General features: G+C 37.1%; 2 protein-coding genes across 2 annotated transcripts; one reads left to right on the plus strand and one right to left on the minus strand.

The window, feature by feature from the left end:
• Positions 1-951: 951 nt before the first annotated feature.
• si:dkeyp-73b11.8 (BPTI/Kunitz domain-containing protein) lies at positions 952-5,442 on the minus strand. The gene is made up of 6 exons (XM_042495995.1): positions 5,376-5,442; positions 3,857-4,048; positions 2,366-2,542; positions 2,187-2,231; positions 1,162-1,240; positions 952-1,042 (listed from the first exon to the last, which is right to left on the minus strand). The coding sequence occupies exons 1-6, from the start codon at positions 5,440-5,442 to the stop codon at positions 952-954; spliced, it is 651 nt and encodes a 216-aa protein (XP_042351929.1).
• Positions 5,443-8,533: 3,091 nt separating this feature from the next.
• On the plus strand, positions 8,534-19,216 carry ca12 (carbonic anhydrase XII). The gene is made up of 9 exons (XM_042496752.1): positions 8,534-8,714; positions 9,060-9,080; positions 12,019-12,198; positions 13,505-13,647; positions 15,963-16,058; positions 16,137-16,200; positions 16,379-16,536; positions 17,711-17,841; positions 18,461-19,216. Exons 1-9 carry the CDS (start codon positions 8,651-8,653, stop codon positions 19,101-19,103), a joined length of 1,500 nt encoding a protein of 499 aa, XP_042352686.1. The 5' UTR covers positions 8,534-8,650; the 3' UTR covers positions 19,104-19,216.
• The last annotated feature ends 8,332 nt before the right edge of the window (positions 19,217-27,548 follow it).

A 27,548-nucleotide genomic window follows, 5' to 3' on the forward strand; every position in this document is an offset into this window, starting at 1 on the left:
GTCTTTTTTTAATGTTGAGCTGTTTACAGCCTGAAAACAAAAGATTCACAAATGCTGAGCAGGAAAACATAATAACAGAGAGTGTGCAGCAGGCATCACTTCACAAAAACAGCTCTAAATATATGTGTTGGGTTCAGAATTGGCACATGCCTTCAGAAGACTTCAGACAGCTTTCAGCAAATTTTTGAGCCAGGTGATGATGCAGTTCTCTATTTTCGAAACACTGAAATGGTTACGAGACCACATCGTTAGAATCATTTCAGGTAATTGTGCACAAGCAGATGATCACCTGTGCTTGGGATGATGCAGTTCTGCTCCTGTTTGTGCTTGAATGACTTGCTTCTAATAGAAAATTTTGATGATGGTGGATTTTTTTTTTTAAGGCAGCGATTAACAATAAATTTTATTAATAACTGATGTGCCAACTGTTTTATCAATTAATCATTTGGTCTATGAAATATGTGAGAACTGTCTACTACATTTTTCTGGAAATAAAATAATTTAATATAATAATAATAATAATTTTACCAACAATCCAAAAGCCAAATATTTTCAGTTCATGTAATGCCAAAAAAGCCGAAAATTGCCACAGCTGAAAAGCGGGAACCAAAAATAAAAACAAAAATTCAACAATCAATCAATTATCAAAATAGTTGCTGATGAATATTCTGTTAACCAATCAGATTAATTCAGATTGCTGACTGAAAGCACAGCATAAAGTTCCGGGGAAAAAAACAATAAAAAAAACATAACTTTTCACATGTTGTAGAAGAAAAAAAACTTAAAATTGAGCAGAAGTGTCAGAGCTCTTACAGATGTCAGTAAAAAACAAAAACAAACAAAAAAATTTAACTTAATGTTCAGTTGATGTTTGGTACCCAGACTAGTAGAGTTGTAAAAAAAAAACAATCTGATAAAAAACTCTGCGTTGCTTTCGAGTTGATATGATTTCTACGCCATTTCAATCCCCCTCTCCTGAAGAGGTGAGCTGGACTGGGGGACTTCACTTTTTCCTGCTCCTTTCTTCTTGGGGTTCTTCTTCCTACAGAAGTACAATAAACATTAAGATAATTACACAGTAATAATTAACCGCGAGAAATGCCTTTTTAGTTGTGCTCTGTCATTCTTTATGTAAAAATAAAGACAAAAAAATCGTCTTACTTTGACTGAACGGTCAGGACAATCACAGTTATTATGACAGCGAAAATAATGACACCAAGCAGAACTCCACAGATGATTGCTGTTGATGAGGATTAATGTAAATAGATTAAATATGAGCACCAAAAGCACCATAAAACTTCAACTAAAAGCCTATAGTCCCTATTAAACGCCCAGTCCCTTTTACTAGCGAGTGTGGCGACACATTTTGACAAATAAAGGCCTGTTTCACTTGGAGGCCCATCTGGTTGCCATGCAGTTAATTTTTATAGAAGTTCTTTGGATACATAAATCCGAGTTGTTGGCTTCCAGCTAGAGATAACCTTAATTAGCTGCTTAAATCACGCATACAAATATGTATATATGTTTAAATTTTTGTCAATATGGACATGATACTCACCGTTAGCTTGGTAAGATTCTCTACAATTCAGTCATTCAGTTAATTTTTGAGCCAATCCGTGAGCACCAAAGAAGACAATATTATCAGCATAGTAAACAAAAAATATGCAAAAAGAGATGAGCAGATGTAGTAGACTATTAAAAAAAAGCTCAGGAAAAATGTCCAGTGAATTATATTCATAATCATCCTAATTATATATTCAAAATTATTCTACAGAATTATTGTAATTTTTTAAGAATGATTTCAGGTCATTTCTCTTTTTGTATTTTTTTGTTGTTGTTTAACCTTCTCTTTTTTTTCTTTTTACTTTTTTACTTTTTTTTTTTAATTTTCAAGCAATTTTCTTGTACTTTTCACAGACGTCTTGCAAACCTTTTTTTCCTTTGTTGATCATTACCTTCTTCCCATGTTTTTGAAAAAAATTATATTGCATTTCCATCTTTGCTGAGCAAGTTTTGTGTGAAAGGAGTTAAAAGCCTGTCCCATATAGACGCCTGTCCCAAATCTAACTCTTTTGAGTTCAGTGATTTAAGCAAATAATATCCCAGGCTATTAATTGAAGTTTTACAGTATATAAAAGCATTTTTATACCAAATCAGGTCATTAAGTTAATTGTGTGTCTACTGACCAATAGGAGTGTCTGGTTCATCCTCTTCATCTTCCTCACCATCATCTTAAAACCAACAAAAACAGATATAATTGTACCACACTTTAATAGTGTATTATTAACATGCATTGACATAGAGATGTTAGAACATGTATAATCGTCAGCAAATGTGAACATAAGAGATAGAGATTGGTCCTCACCATGGATGCCATCACAGGTGACGTTGCAGCTGGCCTGGTCAAAAAATCTGTTTCCGTTTCCGATGCATCCAGACCAGAGGAACTTTTTGCATTTGTCATGAACAGAGTCGTAGTAGTATCTCAAAAACTGACCACTGCAATCACCTATGGCCTTTTTAAAGTGGCAAGCTTTGGACACTGCAGAGAGAAAACATCATCGTCAATAAAATGGCAGTGGTTGCAGTTTATTAATATGACTGATATTAAAAAATAACACAAATATCATTGGTTAAGTCTTATCTATTAAGTTATTAATGCAGCAGAGTATTAGATGATTTTACTTATTTGTAAAATTCTCAGATGCAAACTGTATAACTCCTCCCTCAGAGTGTTCTGAGTCAATAGACTGGCACTTAATACACACATCTGAAAATTCTATAATTTATTTATTATACTTCAAAATTAATGTCTTAACTGCAATAGTTGGTGCAATATTTCAACAGCAATCCTTTTTGCAGTTATTCAAATATGCAATGTTTCTCCAACTTTTGAATGTAGGCTATATTTAACATGTGAAACATATTGTATATATTCTTACTGTTATTCTTACTTATGTGTGTCTCTGTTCATTGTAGCATTGTACATTTTTTTATATTTTGGATTTACATAATAGTTTTATACATTATATTTTGGCATAAGGCACAGTTTCACCGTTTACATACTTTCACACTAAACTTAAATACCCAGCACATTATACATACTTTAAAATAACTGTTACTTTATTTCTTTACATTAATAATAATATAATAATAATTATTATTATTATTATTTTTTCATTATTATATAAATTTTTATTATATTATATTTTTATACACTTGTGCTTGTACGTATTCCTACTTGCTTTAACTCTATAATATATGTTGCTATACTTGGCAACAGAGCACATGTGATAAACCACAATTTCTGATTCTGATTCTGATTTTTTGGTGAATTCATTCACTTTTATATCTGTCCTAAGTAGTTGTGATTTTTCACCACTTGGTGGCGTGTTGCTAACACTCACACTGACACGTGTCTCTCCTGCTGCTGCTGAAGAAATCAAGTAATGATATGGAAAAAAAAGTTCAACTTATTTAGGTCTATTAAATTGACATGCAAAATAGCATTGGCACTGATATGTGGATTTTGCGGCCATATAATGAGCATGCTCCTCCTCAGACATAATTATAACCTCTCTCTCTTTCTCTGTCTCAGTTGAGGAGGCTTGATGATGATGTAGTGTTTCCTTTCATGGTCCTTTAGGTCATAAAACTCTACCTCATTAGCCAGTTCATGTTCCAAAGTCCTCAGACAACTGCCAGGAAGTAGGACAGTTTTTTAAATCTGGGTTCATCTTCTTTTAGACATTTCTAAATGTTATTTTAGACATTTTGGATTATTTAAAACAGAGTTGGTGGTGAATCAAGATGATGTGTTAAATGCTTTCACTATGAGTGTTTAAAGCCATCTTACCATCCATGGGGTAGATATCCTCTGCATTGATGGAACAGTTTCTTATGCACTCTCTCTCATTTTCAAAGCGGTTGGCGTTCCCTCCTTGGCCTTTGTACAGGAAAGGATTGCACTGATCTTTGATGGGATCATAATACAATGCAAAGGTGAAGCTTGAGCCTTCGCCTTCATCATGCGGCAACCGGCAGAAATCTAAGTGGATGATAAAAAATAAACTGTTCGATAAGTTTGATTTGCAAAAAATATGCTCTATTTACATTACAGTACTGCGGTTTAAATTGGCTAGAATAGAATAGAATAGAATAGAGTAGAATAGAAATACTTTATTAATCCCTTGATGCAAAAAATTACATAACATTACTTAACATAGAATAAAATAAAATAAAAAATAAAATAAAATAAAATAAAATAAAAAATAATAATAATAATAAATATGAACAGGATGTACAGAGAACAATAAAAAAAACAAAAATTTTTTAAAAGGCAATAAAAAAGAAAAAATGTGCAAATAAGTGTGCAATAGTAAGCTGGTAAGATGACCATTGTTAGAGGTGTTTCAGTGGAAATCATCTGCACATAATGTTTAACTAACTTCATCACCAGATACCCACTCCCTCCTTTTATGACAGCAATAAAAAAGTGTCATTTACGGTGCATTTTCAGTCCTCCCGCCCTTCACAGATATCATGAAAAGGAAGTGGTTTTAAGCGGTTCTTTAACAATTAGCCTTTTTCACCCAAAATACACTTTATTTCGAAGAGAAGCTACCTAGGTAAACAACTGGCTCTCCCTGGATGCTCAAAATGGGCCTCGCTGATCATTTGCACAACAGCTCTAAGGTGAGCTGAAGTTGAGTTTCGGCTTGTCGTGTTTAGACTCAGACAGAAATGATCTCAGTGTTTAAAAGTTAGGAATTATAGAGGAAGGAATTGTCCAGACAGCTTAGCGCAATCATTAGCAGCGTGTAAATAACATTTCCAGGAGAGTAAACGTGCAGTAAATACCATCCGATCTTTTTTTTGGTCACAGCTAAAGACAATCATTGTTGGCTTCATTCACAAGTTGAAACATGAAGTCAGTTTAAAAAAAATGGTATATACAATTATATTCTGCTGAGAGATGCAGTATAGACTCATGTAATGCACTGAAACAGTTTTTTTCCCCTTCAGACCTATTGATTACTGAATAAGCTGCAGTATTTTGCAGGCATTAGTTATACAGTTTATGTAGTCTTCTGACGCCATATTTGCTCGCCATATTGCTCTGAAGGTGAAACTTTATCTCATTCAGTGAGTTTCAGTCAAATTGAAACATTATGAATAAGTGAAAAACTTTTCTGAACATGTACAAGATATATAAAACATATTTTTTAGTTTAAACAAAAAAAGCAGCAATACACAAAGCTTACACTTCATATTTTTCCACTAAAGATGAGTCTGTGTGCTAGTACACAGGCTCCAAAAAGTAAACATGTTCATATGGTTTAAAAAAAAAAAAAAAAAAAAAGAGTTTAATGTACCTGGAGGATTCGAATGGCTGATGTGGAACGCAGCAAAAGCAAACCCCACAAACAACAGGTGCTTCATCTTGCTGCTCGTCTTTGTGCTGTCTCTCCTGAAGTGACTGATGGTTGTAAACTACAGTGGGAGTGGGGCTGTCATCGCTGACCTTTGGACAGCTGCAATCGAAACAAAAGTTAATGGCAGGGAGAGACATCTTCCTCTTTTTTATGGTTTTTATTAGGCTGTACAGAAGGTAAAAGGGTTTTTATATATTAAAGTGTAACAAGGTATAAGCAGCTGCATGTGAAGATCAATATGCAATATCATGCCTCATTCAGGGAACATTCAGGCCCCAGTTTAACATAATACCTGCTACATATCAGCAACATGCACACATTAGCACAGATTAGCATATGTTGACTAACAGTAACACTGTAGATAGGTTATATTATGGAACACATCAAGACCTTGTGCTTCAAAACTGAGATTACTTGAAGCAGTATAAATGACTGCGAATGCAACCTCACTTCTTGCAAAGGAGTTCATTAGAGAGCATTTTAATCAGTTCCGATCCCCCGTCATATGAGTGAGTTACTCTACATCCTCTTATTTTGTCACTTTGACTGAAAGACTCACGCCTGCTTTCCATTCTGATGCCATAAAGCTTTCATCTTTAATGTGTGATCATGCTCATCTTGTTCCAAGGAAAAAGAGTAAATTGATGAACATGTCACATAATTATTAACCCTTAGGGCCCGCTTTAATATCACTCATATTGTGCTGTGCACAAAATGCAGCTTTAAAAAAATATTTTACATTAATATGATATTTGATATGATATTTGATTTTATACATTGATTTGATATTTATCAAATATTCCTTAATTTTAACCCTTTAAATACCAGGTTTTTGTCATGATGCCACGATGTTTTAAGATGGTAAAAAAAAATTACTCTCAACAGACTACATGCAAAGCACATTTCTATTTTATTTTATTTTATTTTATCTGCCAATGATTTGCAACGACATGGACTGTGACAGTGCACCTAGTGGAAATAGTATGTATTTTCTCCAATTGCCAAAAATGTTTTTGAAAAAATATCAGACTGACACAGAATGACACCCAGAAATAATACAATGCTATATTTTATGCTTTCATGGCTGTGGGATCAGAACTTAAAGTTTGAATGGGTTTAACAGTATGAATTGATGACGTGTATTTTAGACTTATTGTGGGAGCTGAGCTGGAAATTTCAGATTAAACAAAAATACACAATCTTACCAAAATGTACGCCATATGCATGAACACAGCCGAAATGATAAAAAAATAAAGAATGAAAAGCACATAAAAGGTGCCAAACAGACCTTGTAATGTTGCAGGAAAACAGACTCCCTCCTGATGCATTTTAAGACATAAAGACAGTTGTTTTCTATTTTAAATTGCATGTTAGACCACGACTGGGTTCCAAACTGAAGCTGTAATGTACACATCACACTTGTATATTAGAATAAGATTATTGTGAACTCAGAGAAAAGTTTGACCCCTAACCAATGAATGTGAATTCTACACAGTGAGCTCGAAGTGAAATAACAATATGCAAATCTGAGTGGAGGGTGGCTTTAAAACATGACTGTAAGTGCACCAGGAGATAGGGATAGACATCTTCCTCTTTTTTATTACCTTTATTATAGAGGTAAGGAGTTTTTATTATTATTATTATGTTGGCTTGATATCAGATATTATCAGCTTAACAGATCAGTATACTATAGTGAGGCGGAGCAGGGACCCCTACGTGCTGCAAAGTGATTTGGCATTAGCTATCTCAAAGGATTGCACAAGGAATCATGACTAACATTTAGCTTATTATAGATGGTGTGTACTGTAAATAAACTGTATTTTGGTTTGTTTGTGTGTTTTTAATAAATTGGCCAGTTGATATGATTCTGCACATTGAGCTCTGAGTGAAAAAATTGTATGCACACAAGACATATTTGTGTTTAAAAGTAACTCTAAACATGACTGTAAATGTATCATGAGTCTGTGAAGTTTAATTAGTTATATATGGGGAATAATAACATTTTTTGTGGTAGGCATTTATGTAGACCTACTTTGCCTCATTATATTAACTTTGACCTGTGACCTTATGTTGCCTTGACAGTGGGCATCATAACAATCAAACAACCCAGCTTTTTGACTTGCAGAAAGATGGGGCACAAGGGAAAAGTAATTTAACACGCTTTCACAGTATCTGAGTGGGTACATTTTGGTTGCAGTTTTCCCAACTTCATATTGTAATTGACAGTAATTTTAATAGAGTTACAGATCTGGCAATTCCAGCAAACAGGTTGTTTTATAGCAGTGGTTCCCAGCTGGTGGGTCCAGGTCCAAAAGTGGGTTTGGGTCCACTCTGTAACAATAATTGCTGTCTTTTACTGTATCTGGCTGTGATAAATATTGTGTAATTTTGGTCACTTTTATTTTGGCAGGCCCACAGGCATGTTTTCTTTTTTTAAGGAAAACAAACCCAAAGTGTCTTAAAGAGGGAAAAATAATTATTGCCAAAGTTTTTAAAGAAAAAAAAAATCACAAAAATATTTAAACATAAAAACAAATCATCAAACATTTTAAAAGGAAAAAAAATGCCTTTTTGTTTTCTTTGAAAAAAATAAAATAAATAATATAAAACAAATCTAATGACTTTTTTCCATAGTGGTGCAGGCTAAGACCCCCAATGTGCTCAAATCCTAGAAATGCCCCTGTTTTTAATCTATACCTGTATTCTTGCAACATGTTTTAATTCGTTCTTTTTTGAAGCCCATGTGTTATTTTCATTTTGTTGAATCAAACTGAATATGTGATAATTTCTCTTATGTTTGGACCTTTAACTAAGGCGAAATCTGGACCAGTTGGGACCCACTGTTTTACGGAACCTTCACACCTCACCTGTCAACATTTAATGAACCCATTTATCTTTTTTTTTACCTCCATTGTCAAGAGTTTCCAAACACGGGCGCACGTGCTCAGCATTTCCCGCATCTTTGGTCCGCCGGCGGCTCGAGCCCCTAAATGAGTGACTTGGCCTGGATGCGGTCGCTGTCGTCGAGCTGTCACTCTCCGGTGACTCTGGAGGCTGGTTTTTGTTGTTGCTGTGACGTCAGCGCGAGCTACAATGGAGCTGACAACATGAGTATAAAAGCCGGTTTGAAGGCTCGCGCTCCGGTGCTCCAAACCTCCTGCTCTGCACCGGGTTAACAACTGACGACCGCACGAGGGAGGGCTGAGGGGATCAAGATGCACTTTCTGAGTTACACACCCATCGTTTTACTCCAGCTGACTTTCCTCGGTGCGCTGCATGGTAAGATATTTCATGAGTGGAAAAAAAGGGGGGAAAAAGCATGCAGATACTTTGGATGCACTTTTCTTTCTTTTTTCTTTTCTTTTCTGTTTTTTCTACTAAATAGAAACAATAAAATATTTGGTCCAATTAGCATTTTGCAAAGTCTTACGCAGAAATGATGCTTCAGACAGGTGTCTCCATCACTTGCACTTTATAAGGTTGGAACTTGTCTTTGAGATTAATCTTTCTTATAGATTTACTATTAGTTTTAGGTTTGAAATGATTATTGTTCTGCATCCTTTATATTTGAATATATTTTATTGTTAAATTGAAATCAAATTATTATTATTTTGTCTGTTTTAGGTGCCAAATGGACATACAGTGGTAAGTTTGATCATCTTTTCTTCACATACAGACCAGAAAAGTGACTTCTTTTTTTCCCATATCATCAGTTTTTTTTTTTTTTAACCCAGTCTATGTGTGCTTGCATGTGTTGATCACTCACAGTAAATTCTACCCTTAAACCAGCATTCACCAGTTGAGTGTTATAATTAAATTTGATGCAGCCTTATCTGATAGGCGATGACTGAGGCAGAGAAGATGTTACTGTTTTTTTGGCCCCACAGCAGTGCTGTGAGCTAAAAAATGATAAGACGAAAATGAGAACAGTATCGAATGCTTTTTGATCAAGAGGGAAAAAGTGTTCGGTGACCCTTCATTGACCTCCAGAGACAACCAGCATCAGAGCTGTAGGGTTCATTACAGACTCTGCAATTACAACATTTCCTAAGTGGCTGACTGCCTTTGTCTCATGCCTTAAGGTTTATGTATGACTGTCTCTTACATAAACTGGACCCGCAGCATGACCTCTTGTCATTGTGTCACAGCTACTCGAAAGTCCGTTGCATTCAGGGACTACATGTGTGAACCAAGTAGCAGGCAGGTGAAGCAATTCAGTACATTTTTCCTCTTTTGACAAAGATTGAAAGACTGACTTTTGATGATTTTGTCCTCTTTTTTTGGTTAACTTTACAATGTGCAAATTCTTTCACAGGGATGAATAAGAGAAGAAGTTACTTCTCTGCACAGTAATTTATGGTCAAATGATTATAGTTAGAGAAAATTACTTGTTTGATTCGGACCTCCGAGAAGGCTGATCCACTTCTTTTAAATTAGAGCACTGACTTGGCATTAATAGGAGGAAATGGGCCTTTGTGGACTAACACAGCTGTTCACCTTCTGTCTGTGGGAATTTGGAAAATCAGGGGGAAAATATTTAATTTAAAAAAGGGGAAAAAAATTGGAAAAAAATCAAATGCATGTGTAAGTGCATGGGAATATCTTAACAATGTTGCAAAATTAATAATACATAATAATAATAATGATAATAAAGTTTATTTTTTAAAGCTTGTATCAAAACCAGTGTTTCACGTTACAAAGTGCTTTACACTTAAAATCAGAAAAAAACACACACAGGAAAATTTCTTAAAAAGCAAAAAAAAAAAAAAAAAAAAAAACACAAAACACTAAGAAAAAAGATAACTAAGAACAAAATAAATGATGATTCACCCTATGTCTGACTTGGGTGTTGTTATATAGGCATGAACTTGTTAACACTACAAAAAAAATGCAAAAAGTGCATTATACTTAATCAAATACAATAATCAAACTATAAAACCTGTGCTATTTTAAGGATCATAAGTGAACTGAGAGGCAAAGTTGAAAGGCTTGTGATGACTACTGATTGTAGATATAATGTACTTAAAGAATAAAAAAAACCTCTTGTCTCATTTGAAGTGCAGCTTGGTGGATTTCATCCTCGGTTACAGTCAAAGCCTCAAGAGGCCTTGTCATAGTCATAGTAGTCTCCAGGGCTGGTGGCACTTTCTGTTGACGGGGGCATGGCTGAGTCATACCATTTATCTCCACCTCAACACTTCACCCTCTGGCAGAGGACACAACAGTGAACCTTGACATGGGAGTAAAATAAATGGCTGCTTTTCTCACCCTGCTTTACCATTGTTTTTTTTTTCCCTTCTGACCATTGATGCCATTTACTCATATAAGTCTTTCTCATATAGAACAAAAGAAAAGTCCTGTCATTTCTCTTAAATTACCCACAGTCTTGTATGTTCTGCCAAGGACTGCCAAGGGGCCACCAAAGGCCACTGAAGGCCATTATTAAAGGGCAGACTGGGTCTAATTAAAACAGCAAATGAAGTGGACACTGAGTAATTATAGCCATAGGAGTAACTTTCTTCCTTATTACAGGGAGGCTTTGCCTGGGTTGAACTTTGCTTCAAACAAGTAATTCAGCGATTTCACAGCTTCACATGATGCCTTTTGGCATGTCTTCTGCAATCAATCCATTTGTGTGGAAGTGACAGTCAGGGTGGGGGCATGCTTCATGGTGCATCATTCATATTTAACCACGGTCAGCTGGCATATTGTGAATGGTGATTTTTTTTTATTAAGTCTGGATAGATAATGAGGCAAATATGCAGAAATGATGGGAGCGCTGCTACATTCAGGGCTTTTCTCACAATCATGGTGTTTCAGATTTGATGGGGTCCATTCATAGTAAATTATAAGCCTCACTTTATATCGAGCACCATGTTTTAAAAGCTCAACATGGATCCAATACAATGAATAATAATATCGGATATTAAGAGTTTCCCAGTTTTATTTTCCTCTCCATCTTTTCTCACTGATGTCTTTTTCTCTCTGGTGTTCTCGCCAAGGCCACAGTGCTTCTGCAGACATGCCACTAACATACACCCTCATGCAGCTGAGGTCACTTTGTATGCTGCACGACTTAATCTACAAATGTGGCCATTTCTGGTGTCCTGTGCTTTATAGAAACCTCTCATTTGGAGAGAGACAGCGTTCTCACTGGCTTTTCCCGCAAACAACAGACTGGTTCTCACTCCCGCTGCTTTAGAGAGGGCCAAGAGCGAAGCCACTGGCCTCTCCCTCTTTGATTACAGATAAAATTTTCAGTGGGCCTAGGACAAGCCCTGGCCCTCTTTAGAGCCATCCCCTCTTCAGCTTTACTCTCGGGCACGCTTTGTTCATCTGCCCTTTCAAATGGAGCAGTTTAACATTCATAAAGACTTGCAATGTATCCCTACTGGAGTCCTGAGGTTATACACTTTTTAGATTAAGGATTAGAATATGTACCCCCTTACAGCATATTGAAAAGTAAAAATTGCTTTTCTTGTAAAAAGTTTACTAAGTATACTTTTTTCACTGATGTATCTTGATTTGCACTTCCAATGCAAATTCTGCTGTTGGACTAGTAAAGGATTATCTTATCTTGCAGGACCAGAGGGAGAGCACCACTGGCCCAAGCATTATCCATATTGTGGAGGAACTTTCCAGTCTCCAATAGACATCAAGTCAGAGCTGCTACGGTTTGACCCGACTTTACGTCCAATTGAGATTCAAAACTACAACCTGTCGCCCAATGAGCAGCTTACACTTGGAAATAATGGACATTCCGGTGAGTATAAATCATCAGTGTTATCAAATGTATTAACTAGGGCTCTCAAACAAGTGATTTTTTAAATCAAGATTAATCACAAAATATCAGTAGTTAATCACAATGTTTTCATTTCCATTATTTTGCATTACAAAACAGTTATGATGTTCATATTGACAAGGCATGGCTATGGTAGTGGCTGTACAGACCTTAATCTCATTGCTGTTAACACGTTAACACTAACAGCCCTAGTACTGACTAAGCAAATATTTATGTTCAAGTGCACAATGTGTTGTCTTGGGAATCTAGAAATGCTTCAAATCAAAATGACACTCTGGCCAATGTATTCATTGGAAATGGTCCTACATAAACATGAAGGAGCCTGTTCTCACTGTGGAGACCTAATTTCTAGGTCAACCTACAGAAAATGACAGGAGGATCTTCTCTCTACATCTGCCACAGCAATTTTCCATAATCACTCTCTTATTATCTTTGCTGCGCTTTCAGCCATAGAAAGAGCTCCATGTTTTGTCTGGAGAAAATATGAGCCGAGATTAGTCATCTGCTCTGCCTCCGCTGGGTCTGATGCTTCTTAACAAAAGACACCGGCTTCGGTTTAATGTCCGTCATCTATACCTGACAAGGTCTTAAATTTATTTGTTAAACATAGCAATCAGAACTTAGACAACTGTGCTCATGTGTCACAGAAAAAAAATATTTTGATGACTCAGGCGGGTGATTATTCCAGCAAATTATAGTTTGTTGGATGATTTTTTTTTAGACTGCAGATAAGAAACAGTCTTAGTCAGAGGAAAGTGAGGTTGTGTATGCAGTATGCTGCAGAACTGGTGTTATTTGTTTCTCATATGTCACTTTAGGCATAGATATTGCTGTTTATGTGACAAACTATACCGTTAAACATGCATGTAATGTCTGCAGGTGACAATTGCATTGCTGTAATGTTAGTGCAGGTAAACTGTCATGTGCAAAGACCACCAGACAAATGCGTATGTGTGCATGCCTAATGGGCCTCAACGCCACAAGCTGAGTGGGATCATCCATGTGACGTGTGTCTGAAATAGGCTGACAGAGGTTTTTCACTTGTAAACATACGTCACACACTGACGAGCATGTGCAAAGCACCCTACGTCACACCGCCATATAGTCAACGTGGTTACGCAGCATTTGCAAAAAGAGAGTACAGAGTGGGCCCCAGGTCGCTGACTTCCTCACTTAAGATAAAGTTGATGTTTCTCCATCCGCTGATGTCAACTGAAGCACCCTGCTCTGTTCTGTGTGTTGTGGCGTTGTGTCTCTCGATCCACAGTGCAAATATCACTGCCGTCGAAGATGCACATCTCTAGCCTGCCTCATCGTTACACTGCAGCTCAGCTCCATTTCCACTGGGGCTCCTCCAGCAGACCTGCAGGCTCTGAGCACATGGTCAACAGTAAGCAGTATGCAGCAGAGGTAAACAAAGCAAACAGAACCTCTTTCTACCCACTTCTGCTGTAGAAGATGCTGATGGAAAGTAACTAAGTACATTTACTCTAATACAATCTCAAGCTGCTTGTGTAGACCAAATAATTTCTTTGAGTGTGGAGTGTTACTATTTTCATTTATGATATCCCAATAAAATGGCAATGTGTGGTTAGTTAATAGTGATGAAACAAGCCTTTCACTTATCTCTGGCATCAGGTGACAGCATCTCTGGCACCAGACAAATGACTTTAATACTTGATGGCACAAACGAGTGAGATTTGATTGGCGGATGAATCAGAGACAGTGATCCTTTCAAGGCTCAGAGACGCCGCTCGAGCTCAAAAGCTCTGCATCTGCATATTACTGTGCCAGTTTCTTGACGCCGTGGAAGACATTTTGTTGACATCCACTTAACAGTCAGACACGTTCAGAAAATGCTTATTTTGCACCCTCCACTTTATTGTGTGATTGACTGCAGAGTTTATTTGAATGTGCGTATGTAAAACGCATTGTGATTAAAGAGACATCAAAGTTTTGTGGGTTTTTAAAATCTGGACTACTGACACTCTAGAGGTCAGTTAAGGTCATAGCTTGTATTTTTAAAATAAATCATGCTTATAAAATTAGCAGATTTTATCACTTGGTTGCACCCACTAAACTGCAAAGACACCACTCCAGTCAGCCTCAGGATGCTCAGTATGACAGCATGTCTTATTTCTGCAGGATTTAAGGGGATTAGAGTACCAGACTATTATATGCTTTGGTTTTCAACCACCTCTGAAGAGGAGTGGCTGTCTGTGCTATTTAATGTGTAAGCACTTTTCACACACCACTTTGCACCATTTACTTTTGGTATAGGCTAGTATAACTAAAGCAGACAGTAAAATTTAAGAGCAACAGTCTCTTTTTATGATACAGTATAAACAAAAATAGGAGACTTTTTTATTTTATTTAATTCGGTGTCATTTGAGTTACAGTGGCTAGCAGCTGAAATGGTTACAACCTGTGTGCTTTCATGTGACTATGCCGCAGCTGCAGCACGGCCACATGTGAGGTGCTGTGGTTTGACCTGAAGGTCTGAGTGGACACTTTGAGAGCTTGCATCTTTTAAAGTCTCTCCAGACTGCAGAACCACAGCTCCTTGATGACATGTTGTTTTGGAGGGATGGAATGATGGGAAATTGAACATTTCCCAGAAATAGTGCAAATGTCCACCTTTATTTCCAAAACGGATCACAGTTCGTGAATGCAATTTCGTCATATTTTGCCAGAATGACCAATATGCCTTTGTGTTACATCTCCGTCATTTCTCACTTTTGTCTTAGACTTTCCATCAATATTATATTCCTTGAACACTACATGCTGTTTCCAATCCATTGGACACCTATTGTGCATGGAACAGGTGTTAGAATTAGTGATAACATTTGGCAGCAAATTTGTGTTTATGAAAAGGAAAATCTAAAAGAGGTCAGATGGTATGGATATGTTATCTGTTAGCTCATAAACTGCAAAGAAAATGTATGTGAAAATGTAGTAAAATATTTTTATCAAGTAAATAATAATAATCTAATAATAAAAAACGTCGTATCGTTTAAACAATTGTTCTGCCTCAAATCTTTATTGGCAAAATATATACATTTCATTAGATAACAAAAGTAGCAAGAGATTACACTTAGGCGAATACATTCACATTTTTTAAAACATTTTTTTATTCATGCATGCATTTCTTTGCTCCATTGTTGCATGTTTTTGTCATGAATATGACTTTTTTTCCCATTCTCCTGATGCTCCTTGTTGTTTTAACATACTGTATGTGTCAGTTTTGCATCAGGAAAATTTCTTCAATAATTATGAGCCATTTGTTATGTGTCAGGGGCAGTATTAACATTAATTACTTCATCCTTTAACATTTTTTAAAATTGATTTTACCAGAGACAGTGTACAGTTAAAAGTAATTTGCATCGTTTGTACTTGGGCAGATAGATATGAAAACCATCAACAAACCGGCAAATGCAACACATCAGACAACAAAACACACAAAAGTCCATCAGTGTAAAATAATAAATACTTTACATACCATTTTTCAAAAAACATCCAAAAAATACATACAGTAAATTAACTACATAAGCTCACATTTGCTCTCGTCTTATTGCTGCTTACTTTTCATCATGGATGTAATAAAGACACAGTTTAGACACAGTTTAGGTTTTAGGTCAATCATCTTTAGGTTTTCACCACTTCCAACTACATGCTGATTTTGTTTCTTCCACAGGGTCTTGACTTATTTCTCTCTTCTTTCACAGATGCACGTCGTGCACTATAATTCAGACAGGTATCCCAATATGTCCATGGCTGTGGATAAATCTGACGGCCTCGCTGTGCTGGGCGTCCTGATTGAGGTAAGATGTTGTGGGAGGGGGGACGGCAAAGTGTGAATTTCTGTGTAGCAGAACCAGCTAACTGTGTTTTTCATACAGGTTGGAGAGTTCAATCCGGCCTTTGAGCAGTTTCTGAAGTTCATCAATGGTATCAAATACAGAGGTGAGTCTAAAATCTCTAAGTAATAAGTAGTGAACAGTTTCAGCTACTATTGTGACACAGTCTTCTTGGTTTTGGGGTCAGAATCTTCAAAGTCTTCAGCTCATTCATGTGGCCACTCTGGATTTCACTCTGACGTAAACAGCTGTTAAACGGTAACAAATGACTTCTGTTTTGGCAGATCAGAGAGTGCAGGTGCCTGGTTTCAACGTCAGAGCGCTGCTGCCTGCACGCTTGGATGAGTATTACCGCTACGACGGGTCGCTGACCACTCCTCCGTGCTATCCCAGTGTGCTGTGGACGTTGTTTAGAAATCACGTCACAATATCTCGAAAACAGGTGCTACACCAGTGTTTAATTCATCAGTTAACCCTTTAAAACCTGGAGCCACAACACTTTTCACCTGCTGCTTTTCAGATGCCTTTCACAAGTATTTAAATCTTTCAACCCTGAGCACAAATGAGCATCTTGGTAGTCAATGTTATACAAATTGTAAGATTTAGAAAATTATTTTCAAAAAGCTAGGGTAAGATATCTAAGGAAAAAAAAGAAAATATTTACAATTGTCACTTTTAAAATTATTTTACAAAATAATTAAGTAAGAACTTTTTTCAGCTAATTTTTGTTTATTTTTTTCTTTGTTTTCTTTTCTTTAAAAAAAATAATTTTAATGTAATTTTCTTGTATTTTTTACTCCTTTTTTTTTGCAAATTTGCAAAAAGGTTTCATGCAGCTTAAGGCAAGTAATATTACAGGCTTTTAAAGACTTTTTAATGCCTCTCAGATTGAAGTTTAAGACCAAATTTCTAATAATCAAAACTGAAGGACATTTTTTTGCCCAGATGTTTATTGCAACATAAATTATGATGTTTTCTGGAAATGATCTGTGTCAGATGTTCAACAAAAATACCCTATTTAGAGTAAAACACATGGAAGACAATGACTGTATTATATTAGCATAAACATATCGACTTGGTTTACCAACAGAAGTAGGAAATATCTGGCATTTCTGGCTGGTTTTCTTGACGATTTTATGTTTCTCACCCTGCATGCGAGATTCCACTGTTTGGATTTACATCAAGAAGACTTTAAGAAGAAAAATTTATTAAATTATTTCACAAAAAATAGATGCTACCAATTATTTTGAGACTTAACAATGCAAAATCAGAAAAACTGATTCATAAATCCTTCATGTCTGATGATTTTTAAGACTTTTGAAAGATTGATTGAAGTCATTTTAATTCTGATTAAGGCCTTATTTTTACATTAATGAATTCAATGATTTTTAAGACTTTTTAAGGATCCACAGGAACCCTGTTTTGTTGCTCATTGATTTTTTCCCATGTTTTTGAAAAAAAAAATCAAGTCAACTTGCTCAGATTTCAAAGGGTTAAATAGAAATTTTAATGGATTTTTCAGTCATTTTATATGGAATACCTCCTCAAATTTAACCTTAATTGATGTTGAAAACTGTCAGTGTATGACATGCTTTTATTTGTTTATTTGTTATTAGTTTCTGGCACTGGCGACTGCCCTTTACTCCTCCCATGCCCAGGACTCAGCCCCCGTGCCTCTGAATGGCAACTTCAGAAAACCGCAGCTCCCAGACAGCCGAGTTGTGCTGGTATCTTTTAAGGAGCGTAAGTATGGGCTCCAAATGGGCTTTATCTTTTAAGCATGAATGCAAAAGATGGCGTAATTGACATAGCATAAAAAAAAATGGCAGAAGGATGACGTATGGATGAATGACGTGTGGTGCATTTTTTCTAGGCTGTCACACTTGTGTGCTATCACTTGCTTTTGGTTGAGCTTTTTGCGCTGATGTCTGTCTTAATTATCCTCAAAGCTGATTGATGGGCTTGTTGGAAAGTAGGGCATCTTTTAAGAGACAACAAATTAAGCGTCCTCTCTGACACACTGACATAGACTGCAGCCCTTAAATTAGTCTTTAAAGGCTTATTTTGATGTGGTTGGCTGGTTTACCACACTGTATGGTATTTAGCTCTATATGGTGTGGTATGACTGTGCATGTTTTCCTCATTTTCAAAGCTTTCCTCTCAGAGCTTTGCTTTTCTTATGGCACATACTCAGAATGCTCTGCTATTAGCTTTCGCGAGTGGCATTTAGCAGGTGATGGCTTTTAGTGTATCACTGCTGGCAGTGGTGCTGCATGCTGGCCGTGATAATTAAGTCGTCCCGAAGAGTATCCCACGGGCTGGGATGTTTAACAAGCTGTGATTGGCTGTGTGTCCGATGCAGGCAGAGGAATGCAAGGTACTCTTACAGTCACATCTCCATCAACGAGGAAGCAAATCGTTCAGCAACTGCTGGTTGGTGACCTAGCCGACCTGGCTGACGAAGGGCTCTATAAGCTCCTACCAAGCGGCTCAGAGAAGCTCTATGCTGGCAAGAAGAAAGACCTCAAGAACCAGCAGACTCTGGCCAAATCCAAACAACAAACGCTGAATGCATCCCCGTGGAAGAAGAGCCAGACCAACCGCTCTGTGGGAAAGTTAGGGCTGGCTGAAGACGCGTTGTGCTACGTCTCCCTGGAGCAGAGAGTTTTCCATCAGCTCAAACACTCTCACACTGAGAACCAGTTAGTCAAAGCTCTCAGAGATGAATCTTTCCCTGAGCTCAATCTCAGGAGCTACCTGGACTGTAAGTCAGACCTAGCCCTCCCCACTATCAGACACATCCTCCGCAGACGGCCAACGGACGAGGCTTTCGAGTTAGATCGCTCCTTGACAAGAGCCCTCAAAAATAAGGGAAAGACTTCAACAGCAATCAAGCAAAGTGTGCCAACGACAAAATATAGCGGTTTCTCCCCTGCTGTTGTTCCAAGGAAACCACACAGCCAGGGTTATCCACATCCTTGGCTTTTGCCGATGGAATGGGAAGACTAGAGAGATTCTTGACATAATTGCGACTCAAATTATGTCACTTTATGTAGCAGACATCATTGTGTGTCCCACAATGAATTTCTAAGCCATGCCCTGCATTCCTTTGACCAATCTTTATCACGGATGTATTTAACGTTAAATTATTTTTGCCAGTACGTGCACATAATTATCATGTCTAACAGATCAAGTCAAATGACTGTAGTTATTGTCTTTGCAAACACATGCCTGTGCAGAACCACGCATTGCCAGTGACTGTGCTCAGTGCTGCTTCTGAAACATTAATCAACATCAATATGAATATAAAACATTTACTTTAGTCTGTTTGCATAGCGTCGCCGTAAGATGCTTTAAAATAAACTGTCATAACGCACATGCTCTATGCTGTTACATCTACATATATGCATCACGCTACATATAGTACAAAAAATGTTGGCCAACGAATATTTATAGTGTTATGTTACTGTACGCCAAGTTCTGTTCTATAATATGGTAATTGCGGAGCTATAATTGCTGTCTTGCACAATATAGAGATGCAGCTAAACCAAAAGCACTTGCAAGAGCTTAAGCGATTTACGTCATATCTCTGTCCTCTGTTACAGTTTGTTCCTCTGTTCAAAATGCCGTTTACCACAAGATACAGCTACTGTACATAGGGAACTATTTTCAATAAAAGCATTTTACATGAAGCATATCTGCTAAATGTCTTCCCTGCTGCACTGGCACCCTTTACCATTACATTTTAATTTGTGTATGAAATTGAGTCTTTTTCAGGAACACATGTGGCTGGAGTGTCTGCCAACACACACTGGACAAAGCTTGAAACCTGGAAATAGATTCACTGTCTCATCTATGCATTATAATCTACACATGTTCAGTAATGTATGTACAGGTCGTCCTGTCCCCTACAAATTTTATATACATTTGTATACAACGTATTTAAAATATCGAATATGTTTTGAGGGAAACATAATGCTGAGTACATTGCGTTTTGTATTAATTTAATCTATTAATATTGGCAACTTGCAAAAATGTCGGTATTGTAAAGTATCAATAAAATGTTTATTGACGATGTATTTTATTTGTTTTCTGCCAAAATAGGCAATCTTGCAATACAGTATCCATTCATTCTGACCACAGCATTATTTTATTATTACCGTTTTTATTAACATTTAACTGAAATGATGATATTTCCCCAATCTTAACCTAAGTGCTTTTGTTGCCTAAACAAAAGACAGGAGTCTTGATGCAAAACCAAAGTTCTGGTGTCAAGTTCCTGCACTTTGTACGCCCGCCATCCTTCCCAACCACCCACTTCAGAAGCTTACACGGTACATAATTACAGTGTTTCGTTATCTGACAGTTGTCTCTGAACAAAATCCAAGCCGCGATTACGTGGCCACAACAGGGTTAGTTAAGACTCAAAAGAGTTTGAATTTCCTTTAACCAAGTTTTAAACAACGGATGTACATTCTGCCCTGTGTAGCCAAGAGAAAGTTAGGGAAATATACTTTGTAGTGTCACATACTGTTGCTGTCCAGATCGGAGAAAATACTCAATTTTAGCAATCTGAGGGATAAAGCAAATCAAAATGATGGGAAGACAATGACAAATTTTGCTTTAGTTAATAGGACAACTGATCAACAGGAAAGGCAGGAGAGAAAGGGGGAATAACATGCAGCAAAGGGCCACAGGTTGGAGTCGAACCTGGCTCACTGCAAAGACTACACTATATGGGGCGCAAACAGAGGGTTTGACCAGGGGATGCTGAGGTGGAGCAAAAAATACTGGTGCAGCAAACACTTCTGTTTATTTGTGAAGTAGTGTGGCACAACTGAGCTGAGGTGTAAAGAAGTCATTGGACCTAACAGTGCTAACAAAACAGAATCAAATTAGCAGTCCACCATTGTTCTTATTGTTTTCGACGCATATCCATTTCACAGAGCAATAATGACATGCACAAACTGAGGAGATGGCGTCATTGTTTCCCAAATGCTCCTTTTTACATCCACACGCATAAATAGTAAGCGAGTAATGAGTAAGGAGTTCTGCACCTCAAGTGCATCCTGTCTGAATCTGAATGAGTCCATACTGTCTGCTTGTGTCATGAAAAGACCTGTTTCTTATTTAAGACATTCAAGTCATTTATTTGTTTCATCTTTAACGCTGATTGTACCAAATCTCAGATATCTGTTCCATCTGTGAATATCATTTCACCTTCTTTTCTCTCTTGTTCTCTGTCACTCAGCTGACCTTTCTTGGATAAACACTGGTATGTTGCTTTTGGATATTTTGTATTTCTCTCCTTTTTGTATGTTGTCTTCACAATGTCATATATAGCATCAAGGGACCTTTTCTCTGTAGGACACTAACAAATAAGACAACAGAAGACTTAAAATGAGCTTCTCTCTGTGTGAAATAAATATAATAATAAATATCAAACTAAACCACTGATGAAAATAAATTCATAAAAAGTAGCCAATGATTTATTAATGTAGAATTTAACATAACAAATATTTCTTCTTCCACTAAAACACTTTGCTTTAACAAGTAATTGATTTTAATAATTCAAAGTTTCATTGATTGTTTTAATTTACAATAATTTATTTCCATGATTAAATTCAACCAAACATATATGCACACATGCTAGCAACTACACAAAATCAAAACATGGAGAAAAAAGGGTGTGGCTCTTTAAAAATCACATAATCCCTTTTGCTTGTGTTGCTCCATGCTCTGCAGGTTTACTGGTTCCTATACTGGTGGGCTCTGCACTGGGACTTGTTCTCATTGTCTCTTTATTGTGCTGTCTAGTAAGGCTGAACAGGTAAGCCGAGAGCAAAAACAACAAAACAAGACCATGGTTATGTTTGTAGACCACGCTTTGCACATAATACTGTAATAAAAGTGCTGTCTTTGAACTAGACAGTTGGTCACCATCATCATATACATTTCCATAATTAAAACTTGAGTGTTTTTTTTAAAGAACTGTTTGTCAGGGGGATCAAGCCTGGTGTACGTCACACTGTTTACGGACTTTTTTCTTCTTTTTTTTCCTGCCTGAATCCAAGTAAACAAATTCAGTGCTTCCCATGATTTATTTTAGGTGGAGACATATATATTTTTTATATATAAAATGGACAGTTAACCTTAACTGACTCTAACAGGGAGGATCCTGTAAAAAGGGCTTTATAATGGTGGTGTCCTCATTAGCTGAGATTTTTGGGAATGTATACTCACTTGTGCCGCTCTTAGTCATCCTTGACAGTGGGATGTTGCATAAATTATATGCTCATTTTGTATAATTGTGGTTTTCTGTAAAAGACTACTGCAGTAGTTCCCCAGAGAATATTTTCTTGGGTTTGCTTTATTGTGTGACTTGCAGAATTCATTTTTGTTTTTCTTTAATACATAATTGAAATGCATTTGAGAATTCAGTTTTATATTGGGGATAACACACTTATATTGGGGGAGACACTTTGGATTATTTATTTATTTATTCACATAAAATTGACAGTTGCAAAGGGTATTCCAAGAGGATAACCTAAATGACCATATAACACCCTGTTTTGTTTTTTTAGAAGACTTGACAGTGGCGGTATCCTCATTAGTTGAGATTTTTTGGGAGTGTACTTGTGTCTCTTAGTCATCCTCAACAGTATGATGTCGCATAAATCATGAGCCCATTCTATATAATTGTCTCTTTGCAAAATTTAGTTAAGAATGCAGTTTAGAATTCACTTTTATATTGGGGACAACTAACTTTGGATGATTGATTTATTTATTCATATAAAGTGGAAAATTGCAAATCCTATTCCAACAGTATAGTTAACCTAAATTGACCCTTAAACATTTAGATTTTTGGGAATGTACTCGTGCTGCTCTGAGTCATCCTCGACAGTGTGATGTCTCTAAAATTATAAGCTAATTTCGTATAATTGTGGTTTTCTATAAAAGACTACTGCAGTAGTTCCCTGGAGAATATTGTCTATGGTTTGCGTTACTGTGTGACTTGCAGACATTTTTTATTTTGTGGTTAGAATGCATTTGAGAATTCATTTTTGAATTGGAGAAAACAAACATTGGAAGAAAGCGTGATGGTTACAGTAACTGGAGCTGTTCATAGCAGCAAACATGATGAATGACAATGTCTGCTTTTTCCCAGACTGTTAAAAAACAACTGAACAAACACAATTATACACCCGCTGACCTTTTAGTGTTAAGTATGAGTGTGTAGGAAACTGAATCCTGTTACGTTTCCCCAGAAAACAAAACCTAAAGGACATGGGTCACGGTTCGGGAAACTAACAAAACACATGTACAGGAGGGTGAAGGCAAAATCAGGCCCTTTGGTTTCTAAAAGTTGGCGTGGGAATAAAACTCCCCATAGCTACCCACTGATTCTATCAAACAGGTCCCAAAACTCAAGTGGGAGTCACTGAGAAGGGGGGGTGCGGGGGAGCTAAATGAAAGGCCAAATGAAGTATCACACTTCCAACACACTCAACTCAGAGTTCCACTCAAAAACAAAAAACACAGACAGCCAACTGAAGTTGTTGACTCTCTGGAGATGCATAAGCAACCAAGTGAAAACCTCCCTGTAAAACCTCCCAGTCACGCTGATTACTGCAGCTGAAGAAAAATCACAGCTGCACCCGATAGCTCATGATTAGCAAGGCCCCCCATGACTAGATTCTGGATCCTCTGATGATCTCTAACCAGAACAATCCACAGAGGAACCATTGGTGTTAAGATAAAATAACCATAAACTTACTTCTGCATTTAAGAGGAAATAAATGTGAGGAGGCTGAAAATATAAAGATATATGTTCTGTAAAACCAGAATGACTTAACTGCTGATTTGAAAATATAAAAGAAAAAGCTTAGAAATCTGCTAAATTTAGGTTTTAAGAAAGACATGATTGACTTTGGGGAAATGTGAAAAATAATAATATAGTACTTCAAAGAGACTGGCGAATTGAAAATTTAACAAGGACTTTTTTAATTGTTTTAAGGTCTCTAGGATTAACTTTAACACCTGGATTGTCATCAGTTTTGTTGTGCTGTGTTTTAATGTCTTTCACAAGCATATAATCCTTTGTAACCTTACAAAATTGTTTTGTTTTTTTTTTTAAATATGAAGAAATGGGAAATAAGCAAAAATAATTAGTGAAAGCTGATAAGAAAAAAACCCGAAAATTAACCAGGGGTGAATATTAGATATTATCAACAACAACAAAAAATAGAAAAATTACCAGAAAACCATATTTATCATTCTTGCAATTATGTATTTAAAGTATTTTTATATATAGTATTTTCAGCACTTTCCTAAGATCATTTTCTTGTCAATTTTTTTTTAAATATTCACATTTGTTTGGATTTTAATGGGAAAATAGCCAAATGTCATTCATATTATGTACAATGCATGCTTAGATACATAAGTATGAAGACATCATATTTCTGCTTTCACAAATATATCTTGGGAGAAGGAAAATGTCTTGGAGACAGAATATATAAATAAGAAGCTCTCAAGAGGTAAAATGTGCTTTGAAGCTGTCAACTCATCAGCAGACATCACTTCTGCTCTTACATTTCTTTATGCTAATGTTGCAAAATCCCCCGTTGGAGGTGTAAGGCTGAGTGACAGTCTCATCACAAATGGGTCTGTGGCAGGCTGTCGGCATTTAACAGTGTCAAATGTTCCTGTCTTCAAATGTTCCCTCAACATCTCTTTATTCCAGCTTCTGAAATAATAAGTTTATGTTCAGCAGCAATTCTCTTCAGTTTCTTGTTAAGTTGCTCATTGCCTTAATCTTGTGTTTTAGAAAGAAATCAAGACAGAATGCTCAGGTTTCAAAGGGTTAAATAGCAAACATGACATCAATACAAACCCTGGGAAGAGCAATTAGAGATATATCCATTTAGCAGGGAATATTCCCACAGCATTACCTACAAGTTGCAATAATGTTTGAAAGAAAACATTTCAATCAGATGTTCAAAGAACTTTTCAAAGATGTTTATCCTTTCAAACAATGTTCCTACAAGGTTAAATGCTAACTAAGACGTAACATTATAACCGCAACATTCTGAGGATGTTTTGGTGATGTTGAGAGGTGACAGATCATAGAATCATGTTCTTTTTAATAAAACGTTACCACAATGTTATATGAGAACGAAAGAAAAATTTCAAAGTAACATTCAGAACATGTTATTGAGGACTGAGAATGTTATGTAATGTGATATGTTAACAATGAAAAAAAACATTTTTAACATTTTTTGATGTTCATAGAGAATCTAAACCTAACTTTCTGAAAATTCTGAATGCAGTATGATTCTTTTCCTCCTTAGATCTGGAGCTGAACAGGACAAAAACAAAGGCGTTGGATATAACATTGGAGAGAGAGACGAGTACGGCTCCAGAGTATAGCCAATCGTTCTGGACCTCACACTTCAACTCCACCATAACACTGTTGTCCTATTGCATCACTCTTTCTGTATTTGTGTCCCATATGGGTTGCGGAAGCATGAAAGGTTTAAGTAAGTTTGCATGCAGCTCTGGGGTTTTTGGGAAGCACTCTTTTTTTTAAAAAACCCACAGTCTGGACCCTTATTGCTGTGTTGTGGCAGGCAGAACACGGTAGGCCTCCATGCTGGGTGTTTTTATGCTGTATGTCCTCAGAGCAAGAGAAACAGCTGTCCTCTCTTATCCCCCTATTATTTCTCTGACATGATGTGGCGAGTTTCCTCAAGGAGAGCTCCAGGCAAAAGACAGTAAGGCCAGAACTAGTGAGACTCTCAGGTCAAGTTTGACTGTGGCACCCATTCCCTTGGACGTGGTGGAAAGCCCAGCCACACTCCAAACAATAGGGGGATAGGAGTTGACAGGCATCCCTGATGGTAGGGTGGCCTGAGAGGGATGGGCTACACCACATTTTTCCACTAACCCTGTACTTAGAGCTGCTCTATGGATTTTATAATAAAAGGGCGCTTAGCTCCATACAAACACAGAGACACACAGCCCTTTCCCTGCGAATAATGCTGAGAAAAAAAAGGCTTTTGTCTTTTCTGGCTGCACGTGGGATGACCTCTAACCCCTGCCCGCCTGTCCGATCACAAGACTAACTCCCCCAGCCCTCCTGAGAGTTTCTCAGCGAGCCTGCAGAATTAGAATGAACCAAAAGACTGCTGTGGAGTTATTGCATCATCACATCATCATCACAGGGTTTCCCTTTACCATCCTTTCTGCCTTTATTCATGCCTTTCTTCTGGTCATTTTAGCTTTCAGAGTTTGTCAGTGTAAAGTTTTTGCATGCGTATTGCAACCTAAACCTAACTGTAGACTGATTAAACAAGATGTTTGGTAAAATGGGGAAATTGCAGGTTAAAGAGAAGCACAAAGAGACTGTTACTTCACAATAAAATGTTACAGTAGTGCACATGATCCTCCATGTCGTTAGTCAGTCCTCTAGCAGGGGATTATTTTGCCAGATCATTGCTGCTTGTGGCCTCATTTCACTGTTGATATCCTGTTGCCATATTTCAAAGAAATGTGCCACTCCATGTGTTAAGCTGCTGTTTTGTGTATCTTATTGTGTTTTTTCAGTTGCCCTTTGTGTATAATAAGTGTAAGTTGCTATCTAGAAAATAAATGTTTTTTGAGTAAAATGTTATTTTCAGTGCATTTTATATTACTCAGTGGCACGTCCCAGTTCGAGCAGGGTTACTTTAAAGCGATTTGTTGACCTGTAGAGTCATATTTTGACCTTGAACGCCTGCACAAATCCTAGGCGGTGGGGGAGCATCCCAACTCCAAATGCTCTTTGAAAGGACTACCGTAAAAAAGGCTGGGAGAATTGTTGCAGACCCCTTCCATGTCCATGGAGACTAAGATCTGCTCCCATCATCCCCCACAGGGCTCCAATTAAATTCAGGTGGAGTTACCTGAACTGGGGCGACTTCTAGCTCACCTGGTAGAGTGTGTGCCCCATATGGGTGAGGCTTCTGCAGCAGCCTGGGTTTGGGTGCAGCCTTGTGGCCCTTTGCTGCATGTCATTCCCCCTTTTTGTCCCACCTTTCCTATCAATAAAGGAAAAAAATGCTCCCAAAAATAATATTCTTGAAATGAGGGGCAGTGCAATTGATTGCACTTTATGTATGTTTCTGTACTATGCATGTGTTTTTTATTTCAGCCTCCCAAATGTCACAAGGGACGAAACTGTCATATTGAATCTTCTTAAAAATATATATAAACGATCTGCTTCAAAAATGTTCACTTTAACCCTTTAAAACTTAGTGAGAAGTAAGTTTTCTGTGCTGCCTTCAAACGCCTCATACGACCTATCTAAACTAAACTGAGCAAATTGGTTTGCTCAGAAGATGCCTACTGGTGACACTTTGCACAGATCACCTGTCCTTCCTGGCCCCCAGAGGGTTGCTGCCGGTTACTGAATAG

Source organism: Plectropomus leopardus, chromosome 11 (genome assembly GCF_008729295.1).
Source record: "Plectropomus leopardus isolate mb chromosome 11, YSFRI_Pleo_2.0, whole genome shotgun sequence".
In the NCBI taxonomy this organism is placed as follows: domain Eukaryota; kingdom Metazoa; phylum Chordata; class Actinopteri; order Perciformes; family Serranidae; genus Plectropomus; species Plectropomus leopardus.

What these genes read in the sequence shown, in the direction of transcription:
- si:dkeyp-73b11.8 (XM_042495995.1), bottom strand. Translation starts at nt 5,442, where the DNA reads ATGAAGCACCTGTTGTTTGTGGGGTTTGCTTTTGCTGCGTTCCACATC. An exon ending in CAGCCATTCGAATCCTCCAG is followed by an intron (nt 4,049 to 5,375) that starts GTACATTAAACT and finishes TCATCCACTTAG; the next exon opens with ATTTCTGCCGGTTGCCGCAT. An exon ending in TGAACCAGACACTCCTATTG is followed by an intron (nt 1,241 to 2,186) that starts GTCAGTAGACAC and finishes CCTCATCAACAG; the next exon opens with CAATCATCTGTGGAGTTCTG.
- ca12 (XM_042496752.1), top strand. Translation starts at nt 8,651, where the DNA reads ATGCACTTTCTGAGTTACACACCCATCGTTTTACTCCAGCTGACTTTC. An exon ending in GTAAGCAGTATGCAGCAGAG is followed by an intron (nt 13,648 to 15,962) that starts GTAAACAAAGCA and finishes CTTCTTTCACAG; the next exon opens with ATGCACGTCGTGCACTATAA. An exon ending in GTATCTTTTAAGGAGCGTAA is followed by an intron (nt 17,842 to 18,460) that starts GTATGGGCTCCA and finishes CGATGCAGGCAG; the next exon opens with AGGAATGCAAGGTACTCTTA.